Source organism: Porites lutea, chromosome 6 (genome assembly GCF_958299795.1).
Source record: "Porites lutea chromosome 6, jaPorLute2.1, whole genome shotgun sequence".
Lineage (NCBI taxonomy): Eukaryota > Metazoa > Cnidaria > Anthozoa > Scleractinia > Poritidae > Porites > Porites lutea.
This window is the reverse complement of record NC_133206.1, coordinates 18,432,168-18,447,810: the sequence shown is the minus strand read 5'-3', so window position 1 is coordinate 18,447,810 and position 15,643 is coordinate 18,432,168. Positions and strand designations below refer to the sequence as shown.

The 15,643-nt window shown below is 40.0% G+C and overlaps 1 protein-coding gene across 9 annotated transcripts; it reads left to right on the top strand.

Moving 5' to 3' along the window:
• Positions 1 to 348: 348 nt before the first annotated feature.
• On the top strand, positions 349 to 11,334 carry LOC140940268 (uncharacterized). Of its 9 annotated transcripts, XM_073389184.1 has the most exons (10): positions 349 to 364; positions 451 to 522; positions 1,057 to 1,116; positions 6,218 to 6,238; positions 6,896 to 6,937; positions 7,660 to 7,740; positions 8,614 to 8,661; positions 8,985 to 9,236; positions 9,959 to 10,126; positions 10,683 to 11,135. In XM_073389184.1, exons 3-10 carry the CDS (start codon positions 1,062 to 1,064, stop codon positions 10,925 to 10,927), a joined length of 912 nt encoding a protein of 303 aa, XP_073245285.1. In that variant the 5' UTR covers positions 349 to 364; positions 451 to 522; positions 1,057 to 1,061; the 3' UTR covers positions 10,928 to 11,135. The 9 variants fall into 9 exon arrangements, with proteins under 9 accessions (XP_073245285.1, XP_073245292.1, XP_073245288.1 ...); XM_073389191.1 differs by lacking the exon at positions 6,896 to 6,937 and having other exon boundaries at positions 350 to 364; positions 7,660 to 7,689; XM_073389183.1 differs by lacking the exons at positions 349 to 364; positions 451 to 522 and adding an exon at positions 529 to 691 and having other exon boundaries at positions 10,683 to 11,334.
• The last annotated feature ends 4,309 nt before the right edge of the window (positions 11,335 to 15,643 follow it).

Below are 15,643 nucleotides of genomic sequence, written 5' to 3'. Positions count from 1 at the left end.
ACTAATAAAAACAAATTGCGCAAACATAAAACAAAGGCAGTTAGCAATTGGAAACTGACTGTCAAGAGTCAAACGAATTCTCAGTATGGCTCTTAACTCCCGCCTTTTTATGCGCGCTTCGGTGAACTAGAAAGGCTACCTGTAATTCACGCGGGCTAAATAATATTGTCACCAGTAGGCGGATAAAATATTTAGTCAGAACGAAGAAAATCTAAACATTTTTGTATCTCCATGAAAAAATGGGAATTTCTCAATTCTATTACAAAGTTGAGCTTTGCACGGATGCCTTAAAGGCAAAAGCAGTTTGTTCGAAGTGCTGTTACATATAACTGGTTTGTACAAGTGTTGTCATGAGTCACATTAGGTAATTGTTGTTCCTGTCACATTGTTCAGTGATCTATTCTATAATATATGAACACACGTGTTACTTACGAAATGATATTTCTCCAGTGCAGGCCCTCTGCCACACGATAGGAGATTTTTAAGGCTTGAGTGAAATCGTCCGAACCACAGAGTAGAAAGGTAAGTCCACGGTGAATGTGTATGGGAACTTTTGTTTCAAAAGAGGAGCCTGCGGCAAATATCTGACCAAATAGCCATTTACATAATAGTTTTGCCTACATGGTGTAGTTGATAAATTATTTTCAAAACATTCCAAAGTTTACTGTTCCTCGTATGTTCGCCAGGAGAGGTAAAAAAATTGTTATTATTAGTAAAAATGTTGTTTTTATTAGTTGTTCAAGTTCAGCTTTGGACATAAAGAAATTCATCAAATGTTGGTCAAGAAATTGGTCATTAAAAGTGTCCTTGATTCTAACTGCCGTGACATTCTTGCAGGTAAAACTGCTTTTGACGCCTTAGGCGAGGTCTAGTCCCCATTTCTTTAACAACTCTCACATTTATACCCAGATATTCTTAATTTCAAGTTAAGCATGGAGATCGAGGCTAACACAAAATCCTCCCGGTTAGCGTATGAAGCCCAAAGGCCTTGGAATTACACAGTTTCTCTAACACTTAAGTTTCATCTTCGTAATTTATTATTTGTCATTTCTACAGACATTATGAAGTATTGGAGTTGTATTTTTCTAACGCTTCTCATCACCCTTGCATCTCGAGGTGAGTTTTTTTCGATTGTATAATTACGTCGTGTTATGGCCCAATCTTATAATCGAAAAGCGTGCTGATATTAAGTGGTTCAGATCCTGATGAATCCGTTTAACCCGATAAAGATAAAGCCTAAAAAGTTAAATCAAAATTAGCTGTTGAAACCTGGAGTTTACAATAACATGGGACAATCGTAGACAAAACCACAAGGTATAATAACGTGTATTTAGACCTTTTTGGAAAGGCGTCCTTGTAGTTGGTGGTAAATTCACAGTAAACAAAACAAAACCAAGCTGTCATGATTCAGGTAGAAAGTTCTCATCAGCCAGCTGTGAGTGTACTTAGATTTAACCCATATATACACAGACTTTGAAACTGGCGATAATATTGTGTAGAATGGAATATTCGCCTTTCCAAAAATCTCAATTATTACGCACGAATTTCAGCGAAAACAGTAAGGTGAACAACTGTTTCACTATGAAGAATCCCTGTCAAAATATTTTCTTTATCTTCTTTCAAATAGTAAATACAAAAGGGGAGGATCTTCGATGACAGCCCCTTGGGATTGATTACAGACACCATTTAAGACCTCCTTTTTACTAAAGTGCTATACACTACTTTTATCGGTGGCGTCGACACTCTATCGACCTAGATTTTGACCTTCTCGCAACCGTTCTATTCAAGCCAACACCTGTACTTAATACGATTCCGTCACGGCTGCGTTCACATTTTTATTACGGGCAAATTAAAGGCCATGGCGGGGAGTTTAATTCAAACTGCATCGTTCTTAAGTTCCAAGAGTTCTCCTCATAGTCTTTGCCTGCAGGAGGCTGATACTGACATAAACTGTATTTTGTATTTTTTACGACCCCTCTGTTAATAACACTACTTAGTTATTACAACTACATTTACTCGGACAAAACGTCTTTATTCTCAGTCTTTATTCCTTTTTTGAAAACACCACGTCTACCAGATTTTCACGGGCCTCCAGGTGGTCGCAATAACGGGTTTCCTCATTAAAAAGAATTAAAGGAAGTCAGTCCTTAAATTCGAAGTCATTCCTTAAATTTCTTTGGAGGAGCCAAGGTGACTTTTTCTTGCCTTTGTCAATACCTTTGAAATAACGTTTCAACATAGCAATCCTATTAATCGGGGGAATGATTTCTTAAATTTATCTTGAAAAAACACACAATGAAGCAGGTTTCCCAGTTGCGCCGGAAGTTCTTGTTCATAGTCTTAAGCGACATACACGTAGAAAGACAAATTGCTAGCAGTAAACGGCATTGCTACACAGTATAAGTAAGTTGAATTTGACCGCTTGGGGAAATGTAGCCCTGAATAGCCCTAAGAATGATGTTGACTGACGTTACGACAACATGTGCGGTAGTCACCTTCAGAGTTAAAGTAAGTTGTATATATGTCGCTATTGTTGCACAGTAGGCAACATGCGTAAGATGGAGAAAAACGATATCATATATACAACATACAAAATGTGTTTCAACATCAATTGAACAGCTCAAGAGTGTCGCGGGAACAATGCTAGCATAATTTTGTTCCTAGAACTTATTCAGTGCCCTACTATCACAGAAAGGAAAATCGCATCGAGACTAATACAATGCCAGCTGCTGAGTCAGAAAAAGTTACATAAAGATGAACATCCCCCCAAATTACCTAAATCAAGACACATACTTGTATGACGAATTAAATGAGATAACAGTGAAGACATACATGTGTATGAGCAACTCAAGAGAGTAGTTGCGGTAGAAATGGAAGGTTTTAGATACGAATTGCACTAGAATTTTTCAGTTTCAAAAATATTTGTTATCGGTAACATATTACTGAACAGAGCATTGTTGTACCAACAGAACAGTAGCTATATGTAACCGAAGAAGATGATTTGGGGCTAGTAGGGTTATTGGGCTTTCATTAGCGTGTTTGAATGTAGTTTGCACTTTTGCGAATAGGTAAATAATATATTTGTAATGTAAAACTATAAGACAGGTTAATGAATAAGGTCGCTTAATTGGTAAGTTTGGTCCGTTGTATAAAATCCAACGTCAAGGTTGACTACTTGTACTCCTTTTAAGCTGATAGTAACATTAGACAAATGCTGAAATTTCACACATACAGGCTGCACACCTGTTAAAACACGGAGTAAACGCTTAAAACTAGTTTAAAGTACTGTGCAACGTAAAAAGAGCACTATCAGCTACATCACCATTCCAGATGTGATCCATGCTCGGCCAAGAGACGTCCATTCTCCAGTACCAGACACTCCTCTATCACCAGAAACACCAGGGACACCGGAAACACCGGTCACTAAAGAAACACCTGAGACGCCCCGGACACCAGAGACCCCTGTCACCCCACTTACACCTGAGACGCCAAGTACCCCGGTATCTCCACGGACACCCGAGACTCCAAGAACACCCGAAACACCCAAAACACCAGACACTCCTCAAACACCGGAGTTTCCATTTGTTTTAGGCTCAGACGGCTTTATTTATCATACTGTCCCATATATGCATATCTTTCCGCAAGAGATACCACGTATGCCCAGTCCTGGTGATATACCGGAAGTTTCCATGGTTCAAGATCAGTACGATGTGCCTAAGGCTCCCAAACCACCTAAACCCCCGGAACCTCCCAAAGCCCCCGTCAGAAAGAGAGAATATTTGGCGAGAGGTAACTACATGATGTAAATGATGGAAGTGTCATAAGGTGCGCATGCGTGATAAAAAAGACGAAATTGAAAAAATAGAAGATTATGCTTTCCAACGCCCATATCAACCAAAGTAGTCCTCTGTTGTCACGTACGTTTCTGGCACGTTAGAATTTGAGAAAGGAAACTCTATTCATTCTGTTTTGTTTCTCATTATTTGGTCTTCATGAATAAAAAGGACATGGATCACCCAAAGCAAAAGACCAAATCAACCAAATAAAAATGCATAGAGCTAGGATTGATTGATTCAGAAGGAGCCAATCAGTTCTGCCTTGCTCCAATGAATGCATACAAAGGAATGATCTAATTAGTTCACAAAGTTGTGCAATGTTTTTTAGCCAATCAGAAAGTTTACCTTATTATTACTTTTGTTGAAACCTCAGCGCAGTCAAACGGCTAAGGCAACTTCTGCTTTATTCATTTATTTGCTCGTTTATACTAACATTTGTACAGGAGTATCCAGTTTTCCACTTTTTTTTTTCAATAATACAAGAGACATCCTTTAAACATAGTGAGCTTTTTTCACGGAAAAGGCTATGCGTCCCAGCAAATTTGGCATGGAAAATGTAGTCTATAGTTTCAGCTTTCAAATTCCTGAGATCTATTATAGTAAACTTTCCCAGAGTTTAGCGAGTTTACTACACTTTTAACAGTGAAATGACAACGTATGTTTTGAAGAACTTTGCTTGTGTTTCTGCAGCGTTCAGTCACTTTTTGACGATAGCAAGGTTTGTATAAATGCTTCATACCCGGGTATGAGTAAAAAAAAAGCAGGATCATTTCTTTCGATAACAGTACGTAATATGCATGCGTAGTTTATGATCACAAGTTTTGAAAGAGTATTGTAACATTTGTGCCTAGCAATAGTAAAGCAGAGTGTACTATTCAAAGTATATAATAAGTGTTGACTACACTCAAATCGGTAAGCTGGGTTATTGTAAATTTTCACCCACAGTGTGCTATAAAGAGGTAAAACTTACCATAAAAACATTTATAGATTTATAGGTCGAACACTTCACCGCTTTCTGATCCAGACGCAAAATATTAGCTTGCGAAGTTCGAGAATGCGCGGAGAGCAAAACTTCGAGAGAGTTTTTGGGTTTAAAAGTGACACAGCAGTATTGACGCTTACTTTTCGCTTTCTCTCCTCACCTCTTTCTTAAGCTTTTCTTGCCTCTTTTTCGTTTCTTTTGCTGGGCATTTAGTAGCCTTCATTTCTGTGTGAAAAGTTTTTAAGAGGGCTTTTAGGATCTTAGCATTAGATGAAAGGAAAGGCAGGTGGGTAGTTGAACAAGATTTTCATCGAAAATCAATGTTACATGTTAGGCTGCGTGCAAACGGACGCAACAACTCTCAACATCGTTGCGCCAACAATGTTGGGAGTTGTTGCGTGCGTGTTGGCAGTGGTGTGCAAACGGATGCAACAATTCCCATCAATGTTGGGACCTGCAGTCCATCGTCTGGTAAGGATACAACCCATCAGTCTTTGTAAACCATGCGTAATGAGCGTGCTTGGCCCCAACAATGTTGGAAGAGCTGTGCAAACGGATGCAACATTGTTGCGTTACGCTTCGGCAATCACGGAACAAAAGAAATGTTGGGAGTTGTTGGCTGAAATGATTGACCGGTTTCAAACTTTGCGCGACAACATCCAACAACATGCAACAGGGTGTGCAAACGGACGCAACATGTACCATCCAACAAAGTTGAGAGTTGTTGGCCAACAATGTTGTGTCCGTTTGCACGGGGCCTTGCAAATCAATGTTACATGGTTTTTTGGCTTTTTCTCCGGTGTCCTTAACTAAATTGTGCTCATTCTGGTATGGTTTTCAAGATCTCTTGACTCTGTACAAGTAAGCGGGTAAAGTTTTCCATGACCATTAAAACTGATGACGTCAAAAGTAGTAGAAGGGACCTGGATCCGCACGGGCGGTTACGGGCGGCTCGGGGGCGAATGGGTTAAGTAAGACTCAAGTTGGGTGGTAGCTTTTAGTACTGACATATTGGGTTCATCGACAAGTGTGCGATAAAAATGCCCGTGCTAAATCAAACAAAAGGAGTGGCTCATTCAATATTCAGGGAAAGAACGATTTCTCACTTCTAAAAAGTGCAAATTAAGGCTGGAGTTCAAGAAATCGTATTAAATTTCAAGACCTCCTTCTTCCCTATACTTTATGAACTATTAGCAACTTTGATTAGTCCTACACACTAGCACTGCAACTAAGCTTACACCAGTGGTCAATATAATGAAACTATGACAACTTTAATTTATAAGCAAAGCTGCTATTTTAAAGTCTGACAAAAACAATTACTCTTAAGTCATCTCTACATTGAAATAAAGTGGTCATCATTACGAGAAACCTTGTCTCATACTGTTTATCTCTTTTACAGGTTTTGCCCGGAAACACTCAAGTGAGTACTATTGAAAGAATTGTTAAACTTAACAAGAACTTCATAACAAAAACCGATAAAAAACGTTAATTAGGAAAAATCGTACAGCTAGACATACGGGCTGTTTTTATTTATTGTAAATAGTAGTTTTCTAAATTGCCATCTTCTGAAAGTGGTGATTTACTGCCGTCGAAAGACTTAAATATTGTACATAAACTGCAAAGTGGAACAGGGCAAATTGACTAGTAAGCTCATGTTCAAAGGTTCCTCTTCCTCCAAAGACCCATCAACTGCAGCCTATCCAGTTTAGCATACTATATTAGGTTGTTTTCACTCACGTGGTGGCAACTATGCAAGTTTCTTGGAACTAGAGAACGGTTTTAACACGAGATAGAGTTCAATCCCTACTGGACTATGGCCAAACACCACATCAAACATAGCCACCGTTTCACTGTTTTGTACTCCAAACATGGCCGCTGTGATTTCATGTTAAAATGATCTATAGTTTTTACCTCGGCTGTGAAAATCTTTTTCTGTATTCCTATTGAAATTAATTGTGCAGCCGCCACGGCAAAGTAGTCCTCTCACTGTTGTCACGAACGTTTCTGGCACGTTAGTCTTTGAAAAAGGAAACTTTATTCATTCTGTTTTGTTTCTCATTATTTGGTCTTCATGAAGAAAAAGGACATGTATCACACAAAGCAACCAAAAAACAGGGAGGTAGGTACTGAGTTAAACTAGCGACAGCGTACGATGGAGGAAAGCGTCTTCTTATTTTCATTAATCCCAAGGAATATAAAATACTTTGTTAAGTCTCGAATTCTATGGAATTACATTTCCATATTGTGTAATTACAATCGAGGGCTCAATAATTTAATATAGACTCATTTGCATTGTGGAGGTGTTAGTTTAAGAACATCCGCACTTTCAGTTCCTTGGGATTAACCGTGTCTACAAAATACATGAATTAGACATTCGTGCTGGAAGAGTACGCACCAAGGGATCATGTTACAGCATTCACAGTACAAACACGGCATAAAATGACATTTTGGACAACTTTTTCAGAACAAAAATACATACGTGCATACGACGAATAATGCTGGCTTCTCGAAAGGCGAGCCAACACGCATAGATCACAAAAACACATACCCTGCTTCGCCTACCTTGAAGTTGGACCATCTGTAGCATACGCAGTTTGAAATCAATAACAACACTTTTGCGATACAATTTCCTTTGAAGGAAGAAAACAAAAAAAACACTTCTAACCATGTTGTATCACATAAAAAAAGCATTCTAATCGATTTTGGAAATAAAAAAAAATGTATTTGACAGTTGCTCGTGTTTGCCAGGAGTGTTTGGTGTTCATAATTCCCTGGTAAGTAGCTTTCTCTTTTAAATTAGTAATAGCTCCTTCTTTTCTTGTGGTTGGCACATATGAACAGGGCATCATCGCCATGGGAATATCATACAAGGTATGTCAAGGACAGAGAACTCAAGCAAAAAATCTGGCGATTTCCAACAAGGTTAAAACATAATTTTACTTATTGCATGCCAAAGCCTGACACTTGTTGAGTACTCCAACAATGAGACGTCAGCTTAATTTAAGGTAATCATTTTTCACCACTGATTGGTTTTATCGCCATTTCAGTAACACGCGATAATTCACAGGAAAAAAGGACTGAAATGTTTACACTTGAACAGATGGCATGAAAGGATCTTGAATCTTTTACGGGGGCTCAAAGTCAGCACCAATTTAGCACGAGTGGCCTTTCGGGCATTGACAAGGACAATCCACCACCGTTTTAGGTGTTCTAAACGTTACACCAGCTGTGCTTATGAGGAATATGTTACTATGAGAAACATATTAACAAATGGCCGGATTGAGGATTTGTCGCATTCCTCTCGGTGTGATGAAAACATTGACAGCAAAAAGTCGAAGTCACAAAAGCAAGCCGAGAGTAGCAGAAATTACTATTAACTTATTCGTATTAAAATAAGGTGACACATAATCCAATGAATGCCGTTTAAATTGGAATCTCACTGATACTATAACTCTTTCCGGAGGATAAAAATTATGTTTATCACTGAACAGTTCACTCAAAATCGTGTGATTTCATTTGCCAATTAACTATGGAAATCCCTATGCTAAATTAAATGTTGCCTTCCCTCAGCCACGCTAATAACTAATAGTAAATCAGTAAACTCTTTAACTAACATTAGAAGAAGACGTTTTCTTCTCATCAGTTTCTTTTAGCAATCTTTTACACAATGTCTAATATAACGGGAACATTTTTTGAACAACTTCAGTAGTAGTAGGAAAGCTAGCTGAGAATTTGGACTCATTCAATAAAGGAACGTCAGACTTATTTTATCTGTCTTCCTTTTTCTCATTTCAGTTCCAGGACTTATGGATGCTGGGCCAACCTTGGGGGGAGGAGCTGGTGGTAAGATGGCTTAAATTATATTAAATCCCCTAGGTAGGTTTTTCTTAAATCTGTGACTTTTAGGAAGTTAAAAGATATAGTTCAATGCCATGCGACTACGAAGTTACCACCGAACCGAGAAACCAAAGACCTTTCTTTCCTTGTAAACTAAGGCAAAGTTAGATAGTATGGATTGAAATCTTGTAACGTCCAAATACGACGAAACTTCGGTTTTTGGATGTAACTAAAGGAGTTGGAGCAGCAATCGAGACGAATGGATTTCTTTGCGAATGTGTTGCAGCAATTATTGATCTCTCCGTTTTTTCCTGGTCTTGTTTTTATAGGAATGAATGGAATAGGAGGAATGGGAGGGATGGGAGACCTAAGCATGGGCTTTGGTGCTGGAGCTACGTCTATCGGTGAAGGAGGTGGGGCCACAATGGAAGGTATGCCCATGCAGATGCCAGGAGCTATGGCTGCACCTGCTGCAATGCAGATGCAACAAGGCATGGAGGGAGGACCTATGGGAGTGCCTATGGGAGCCTCTCAAGAGGGCGCACCCATCTCAAAGCAGTTTATTGAAGGCGGTGAAGCAGGTGTGTATGATACACGATGAGAAGAATGAGCAAGATAAGAACAACTACTTCAATGGTCTAGCTGCCGTCTAAGACCCAGGAGGCTGAGTAACATCTGGAGAATTATGGAGATCTCGGAGGGTGTTATCTGCCGAGGCCGTGAGATCTCCATAACTCTTCAGATAATACGAAAGCCAAATTTAATAAATTGTTTTATTGTTCATTAAAAATAAGCCCTAGTTTAAAAACAAGCTCAAACATGCTTACCTCCATCGATTTTCCGTTCATCTTCGATAGTGCATGTTTATCGGCAAGTTTAGGAGATGAAGACTTCTTCAATTTTCCAAATATTCTCCAAATAGCAGATGTCGTCCGTCAATAGTTCGCCTATTTCCTCCTCGTGAAAGGAGTGAAATGTTCCGCCATTTTGCACTCACCATCAAAACAACTCAACAAAAAAAATTAATTGTATCAAAACTCTTGAGTAAATGAACAACTTTGATTTGCACAATGCCACGCAATGTAATGGCAATGTTTCGCACTGGTAAAGAACCAAGTCCGGGACTGGTCTGCATGAGCAAATTCAAAAGCTTTCGTTGCAGCGCGTAATTTTTCAAATAATATCTCTGATGATACCGAACTGTAGTAGATATCTTTTGGATGACATTCAGAACATTTAGATGGATTATGCATGGATATCGTCGGCAAATTGATGCAGGTTTGAAATTCTCTTATTGTTTCAGGCATGGCAGGTGGTATGCATGGAATGTCGCAAATGGCAGGAATGGCAGGCATGGGTGGTATGGGAGGACTTCCGCAAATGGGAGGAATGGCTGGTATGGGTGGAATGGGTGGAATGGGAGGCTTTGGAGGAATGGGTGGTGGAATCGCGGGTATGAACATGGAAGGAGGTAAGATAAAGATGTCCTGGATTCAATCATTCTGAATTCTATTTGGTCAAATAAAAGGGATCTTAAATGGCAACCGGAAAATGACATTTTCTCTCTTACAGTGCTCTGACTCGAGACTCGAGAGTTCCATCAAGCGAGATATCGAACTTCATGACGTTCTGGACGTCTACGTTCTCGTTGCTTAAGGTCCCTAATATGGCCTAAGGACCCCGTTACACTTGCCAGTTTTCCTTGCAATCTGTTTCACAATTTTGTTTCGCCATTGCGGGACAAGTTGCACAAAGAGGATCCTGGTAAAATCCACTGAAGTGAACGTATCTCCTAAACTGTCTATTTCAGTTGGCACTGCGAATAAACTTTTTTGTACATCGTGTAACTCATAGCTACAACAAAAATATTGCGAAACATGTTCATTTCAAGCGGTGTAACTCTGGGCAGTTTTTCTAGCAAATTTTCTGATAACAAAATTGTAAGATAACAGGGCCTTAAGGAATAATTTGGTCTGACTCTCTACATCTACCATACCAATTCGTCCTTCGTATTTCTTGTTTTACAGGTATGCCTAGCATGGGAGGACTAGGAAATGCTGGCGGGGCAGGAGCTATGTTTACGGGAGCTCAGGAAATGGAAGGCCAGATGGGAGGGGGTATGGGCGGACCGATGGCTAATGTCATTCAAGGTGCTCTTGGTGGTGGTGTGCCGGGTATGGCACAAAAGCGAACGAAGATGGGGAAAGTGCACAAGTTGTTGAGTAAACTTAGCAAGAGAAAGGAAATCAAGAAGCATCAGCATAAGAACTGAAAGAGAATAACGCCTGAAAATGCCGGGAGAGGAGACCTTGTAGGAATGGAAAGAACCGCTCGAAAGAATCTGATCCAAATCTCGATGGACAGCAACATTATATTTAAAAGTTGTCAGCTTTAGTAAAGCTGATGAAATTTATGCGTGATATCCAAGAAGTTTAACAAAATTATTAAAAAATATTTTCAAGTATCGTCGTTTAAAAGATCACTTCAACAAAACAAGGCAGTCTCTAAATATCAACAGAAAGTAATAAAAAATGATTTGCAACTGCATTGAAAAAAAGAGGAAAGAAATGCCAAATTTAACCGTCAGACTTGTTTGTATAACCATATAACTGCTACAATTTGTATACAGATTTTAAGATATCAGTTTTCATTTTAATTAATTTTTTTTATTTCCTATCATATCATGAAAAATAAGCAGAAATAAAACTGTCACCAACACATTACAGCTAAGCGTTTCATCATAATAATTGGTGAATAAAAATAGACTACCCAAATTTTTCAAGCTCTTAAGCCCGAATCAAGACCCTCTTCGTTATTCAATGGTGATTTATTAGCATTATTTCAAGAGGTTTTATGGTGCCTTACGAGTTACTTTTAGTTCATTTCCACGGAGAACAGGATACTTCCCAGAAAAGAGACAAGAATGGAGATTTTTCCTCGAATGAATTGGGTGGAGTATCACCCAAGAACAAATTTCCCTAACTTTCGTAACCGTATCGAGTTACCTCGTTCACTTTACTTACCCTAACTTCATGTCATCACTGCCTGGCATTGTGGTCGTCTAGTTTCCGTTTGAAATGTTAATGAAACACTGCGGTACTGTTGTTCGGAGTCTTAGCAACCTGAATTGAATGTCGTTTAGCAGCATGTTCCAAATTTCTCGTTTTTTAATGACCACATACAATTTGGTCAAATTCTGTCATTGCTTGCAATAAAGACTACGGTATTGATGCTGGCAGTCGCGTATGGCCACTGTTCACAAAAATGCTTGCTTCTAGGGAAGGGAATTAGGGGAACACGCCGCAAAATTGTGAAAACGGAGGAGTTAACCTAAGGTGAAGACGGTAACGACAACATTTTCTTACCAAAAAACACAGGCCAGGGTCGTAAATAAGGAAGTAAAAGTGGCCATAACCATCTTGGCCCCAGATTTACTCCTCAGTTTCTACATTTTTGCGACATATTTACAAGGCGCAAATCTGTGCAATTCCATTTTTCGTTCAGTAAGGGATTATAGACTGTGTGTGGTTGATATGTCGACCTATAGAGCTACGCAATTGGTTGGAACTTGTTAACAAACAAGGCAAAATAAGTTGAATTAAAAGCTTTCACTAATTCCACTGTAATCTACAGAGCCAATTTAAAAGATAAGCAAGCATTCTGTATACGTTGTAGGCTATTCACTGTGAAGTCAGACAAGCCTTATAATAAGCTGTTTCTACAGCCAAGTCGACTGGATACGAACGCATGACTGAGTCTCGGTTGACTTTTATGAAAGATTTTTCCTGATGCGTTGTACGTCGTACAAATCGAAAATTAACGAACCTCAGATTATGCTTTGACATGGATATCCTAGAGTCGAACCATGAACCGAGATACCACGCAGTGGGCATTGAATGATTTTTGGCGTTACCCATGATGAAACTAGTATGTTGACCTTTTTCAACTGTTGTGGCGTGCCATTTATGATAAATTCAGTCTGGTCATCATTCAACATCCACAAATGAATGTCCGATATGCAATTGGCCGTATTTTCAAGGCTGAAAGTTGGTTTGACTTACGACTTAAACTAAACGAAACTTTAACCTATATATAATCTGCATAACAGTGAACCTTAGACAAATGAGTTTTGACAACCTTAAAAGAGCTTGCTCGCATACAACGTAAATAATAAGACAGGAACCCTGAGGCACACCACATTCCAAGACAAACTCATCAGAGAGCATCTCATTAATCAATACCTTTTAGATCTTCCAGACAAATATGACGTAAACCAAGAGAGAACTTTGCCTTGTATACCGCAAGAAAACTGTGGTCGTTGCAAGAGAGTGTCATGGTCAGCGGTATCAAAAGCGGCGCTTACGTCTTGGAGCAGAAGCAACGTAACGCGTTGGTTCTTTATATTAAGAAGAATGTCATTGGTGACTCTCTGCAGTGCGGTCTCTAAGCTTTGATTCGGACGATATGGCGATTGCGTCTCAGAGAACAGATCGTTAGTGAACAGATAATGATGTAATTGCTTAGCAACTGCAAAGTATATAAGTTTTGAAACAAACGCAAAGATAATTAACAGGCCTGTTGTGTCTAAACCATCTTTATTTCACAGCGGCCGTACCAAAGTAGGCTCCCACGCACGGGGAGAGTACTTAGAATCCAGAGAAAGGTTAATTATTTGCAGTGATCGATCAGGACATTCTACGAGTTTGGTTGGGATAGGATTAGGATACAGATAACTTACGAATAAACAGAACTGTTTGTCTAATCATGCAGCGGCACATTCTTCAATTTGAAGCTACAGCAGACCAGACCACGTACCAGGTCATCACTTACAGAGGTTTTAAGTAATGCAAGATGCTAGACCACACCCGGGAAAGTGGTCGCCATAACGCCTTCTACGATTTCTCTTTCCCTCTTTTCTCCGCAGAGTACATGGACCCCGTTGAATCCCCTAAACTGTAACGGCTTGTACCGCAGTAGTCAAGAGACCAACTCTCGAGCCACTTCCGGTTGTTGGGAATTACTTAAATCTTTTCTGGCAAAAATTGATGGCTTCCTTGTAGTCACACATTTTGCCGACATGGGTCGCTCCAGCAATCCTCTACGCCTATGTATAGAGTTAACTCTACTGTTCTAAGGAAATACTTCATTTTTTTTTGGCTTATCCCAAGCATCATAACTAAATTCTTTCTCAAAGCATTCCATGAAGAATTGCGGTGTAGTTGACCTCTAAAAGGGAGTCCGTGTCTATGCACGTTACCCTATGGGAGGTTCTTGTTCTGAGACTTACCTTGAGAAGCTAATTTACCGCCCGATCTCCTTCGTGACGAATTCGTTACCAAGCAGCTGGAGACCTTTATTGTGGTCCTCGTAAATTGGGGAAAAGTTCTCTATGCTATGGACTGGCCCAATAACCTTCGACGTACACAGGGGAAAACCGTCGTTCGTCCTCCTTCTACTGCTGTACTTGGGTCTGTTTGCCCCAAATTCTTTCCACACTTAACCACGTTGCATAGCCGCGCTCTGGTGTCCTGTGAATCTCCCAGGAAGGTTTGTGTTTTCCTCGCCTTTGATGGTTCCTTCTCTGCTTGTGGCCAGGCCCTTAATGGTTACATTTCCTTCTCCTCTCGAGTACCTTCCAGCTGGTCGCCAACTTCAGTATACGATCGTCTGGTCAGGTAACCTCATAATGTGTTTCCTTTCCGTCAAGAAACACTGAAGTCTAACCGATCCGTCGCTTTCCCGAAACTTGAGGTTCAGCTCTGGATCGTTACCATTGCTTCGCTCAAGATGAGTGGCTTTGGTGCCTCTCTTTACATTTTGCACGATCAGAAAATCAACCTCTCTAAATTCTCCAGCTCCAAATAAAAAAAGCACCGAGCCTTTTAGTTGCATGTTTAGTAGATCCATAGCAGCCGTTGCTAGGCACTTTACCCCACACAGTACCGACAGCAAGCCGTGGGTCCAAACTTTTAATAAGCTCTGTCGTTGTCATTTTCTCATTCTTTTCATGACTTTGTTCTTGTAAACCGTTAGCCGTTAACAGATGTCGCTGGCCCACCAAGCTATCTCTACCATCATGCCACCTGATCTTGCAAGTTGCAATTCACCAGCTTGTGATTACCCCCACTGTAGAGTCTGCTAAAGTAGTATATGGTGGATCAAAATGAAACCGTATTTTTCGGTGGGCGTTATTGCTGTATTTTAGCATTTTTTGAGCTCATCCGAATAAAGTGTGGATGAGCTCAGAAAAGCTTAAGTACAGCAATAACGCTTACAGAAAAAGTGCAGTTCATTTTGATCGACAATATACTACTTAAGTTATAGCAGCATTGAAACGAATTTCCCTTGGCTGCCGATGGAAACGGTCGGTCTGCGCCCACAAAAACGGGTTTCTCTCTGGTGTCAGAGAGAAACAGAAAATACCCGGAGAAACGTCTCGATGTTTGATTGATGGCTTGCCGAGGCGGCCACAGCGGATAGATTTTTCGCATTGGCTGCAGCGCGAGTAACCAATTAGAGATTGGCAAAATGTATACATAAATATATACGATGGAAACCCACTCGTTCACATCAGCACTAGAACAAAACCTGCGCAAAGGGAGCCTGTGCCACGATCAAGAAGAACAAGCGCGCTGACTGGGAAAATATGACCCGGCCCTTTATCCAAAAACTACATCGTAGAAGCCTTACCAGCGAGGCGCAATATACCAGCCTGGTATGTGAATGTGGCCCAAGCGTATCAAATCATTGTTGTTAAGGGGCAAGGGCAACGAGTCATCAAATCCATCATCTTTCACACCTGAATCGTTCGCTTTACAGGCAAATAATGGATACAGCCGAAGGGTGTAAAAGAAATTATTCTTATTACAACAGGCTTAGAAATATCGAAACCGAGCAAAACGATTCCATGGCTGGAAGAAGGAATGAAAAGTCGGTGGTTTAACAATCGTGAAGAGGCAAAAGGCCGAATACAGAGACAAGAAAAAAG

Excerpts from the sequence above, each read along its gene's own strand:
- LOC140940268 (XM_073389183.1), top strand. Across the intron at positions 6,938-7,659 it reads AGCAACCAAAAAACAGGGAG|GGCATCATCGCCATGGGAAT; the intron begins GTAGGTACTGAG and ends ACATATGAACAG. Across the intron at positions 7,741-8,613 it reads ATCTGGCGATTTCCAACAAG|TTCCAGGACTTATGGATGCT; the intron begins GTTAAAACATAA and ends TTCTCATTTCAG.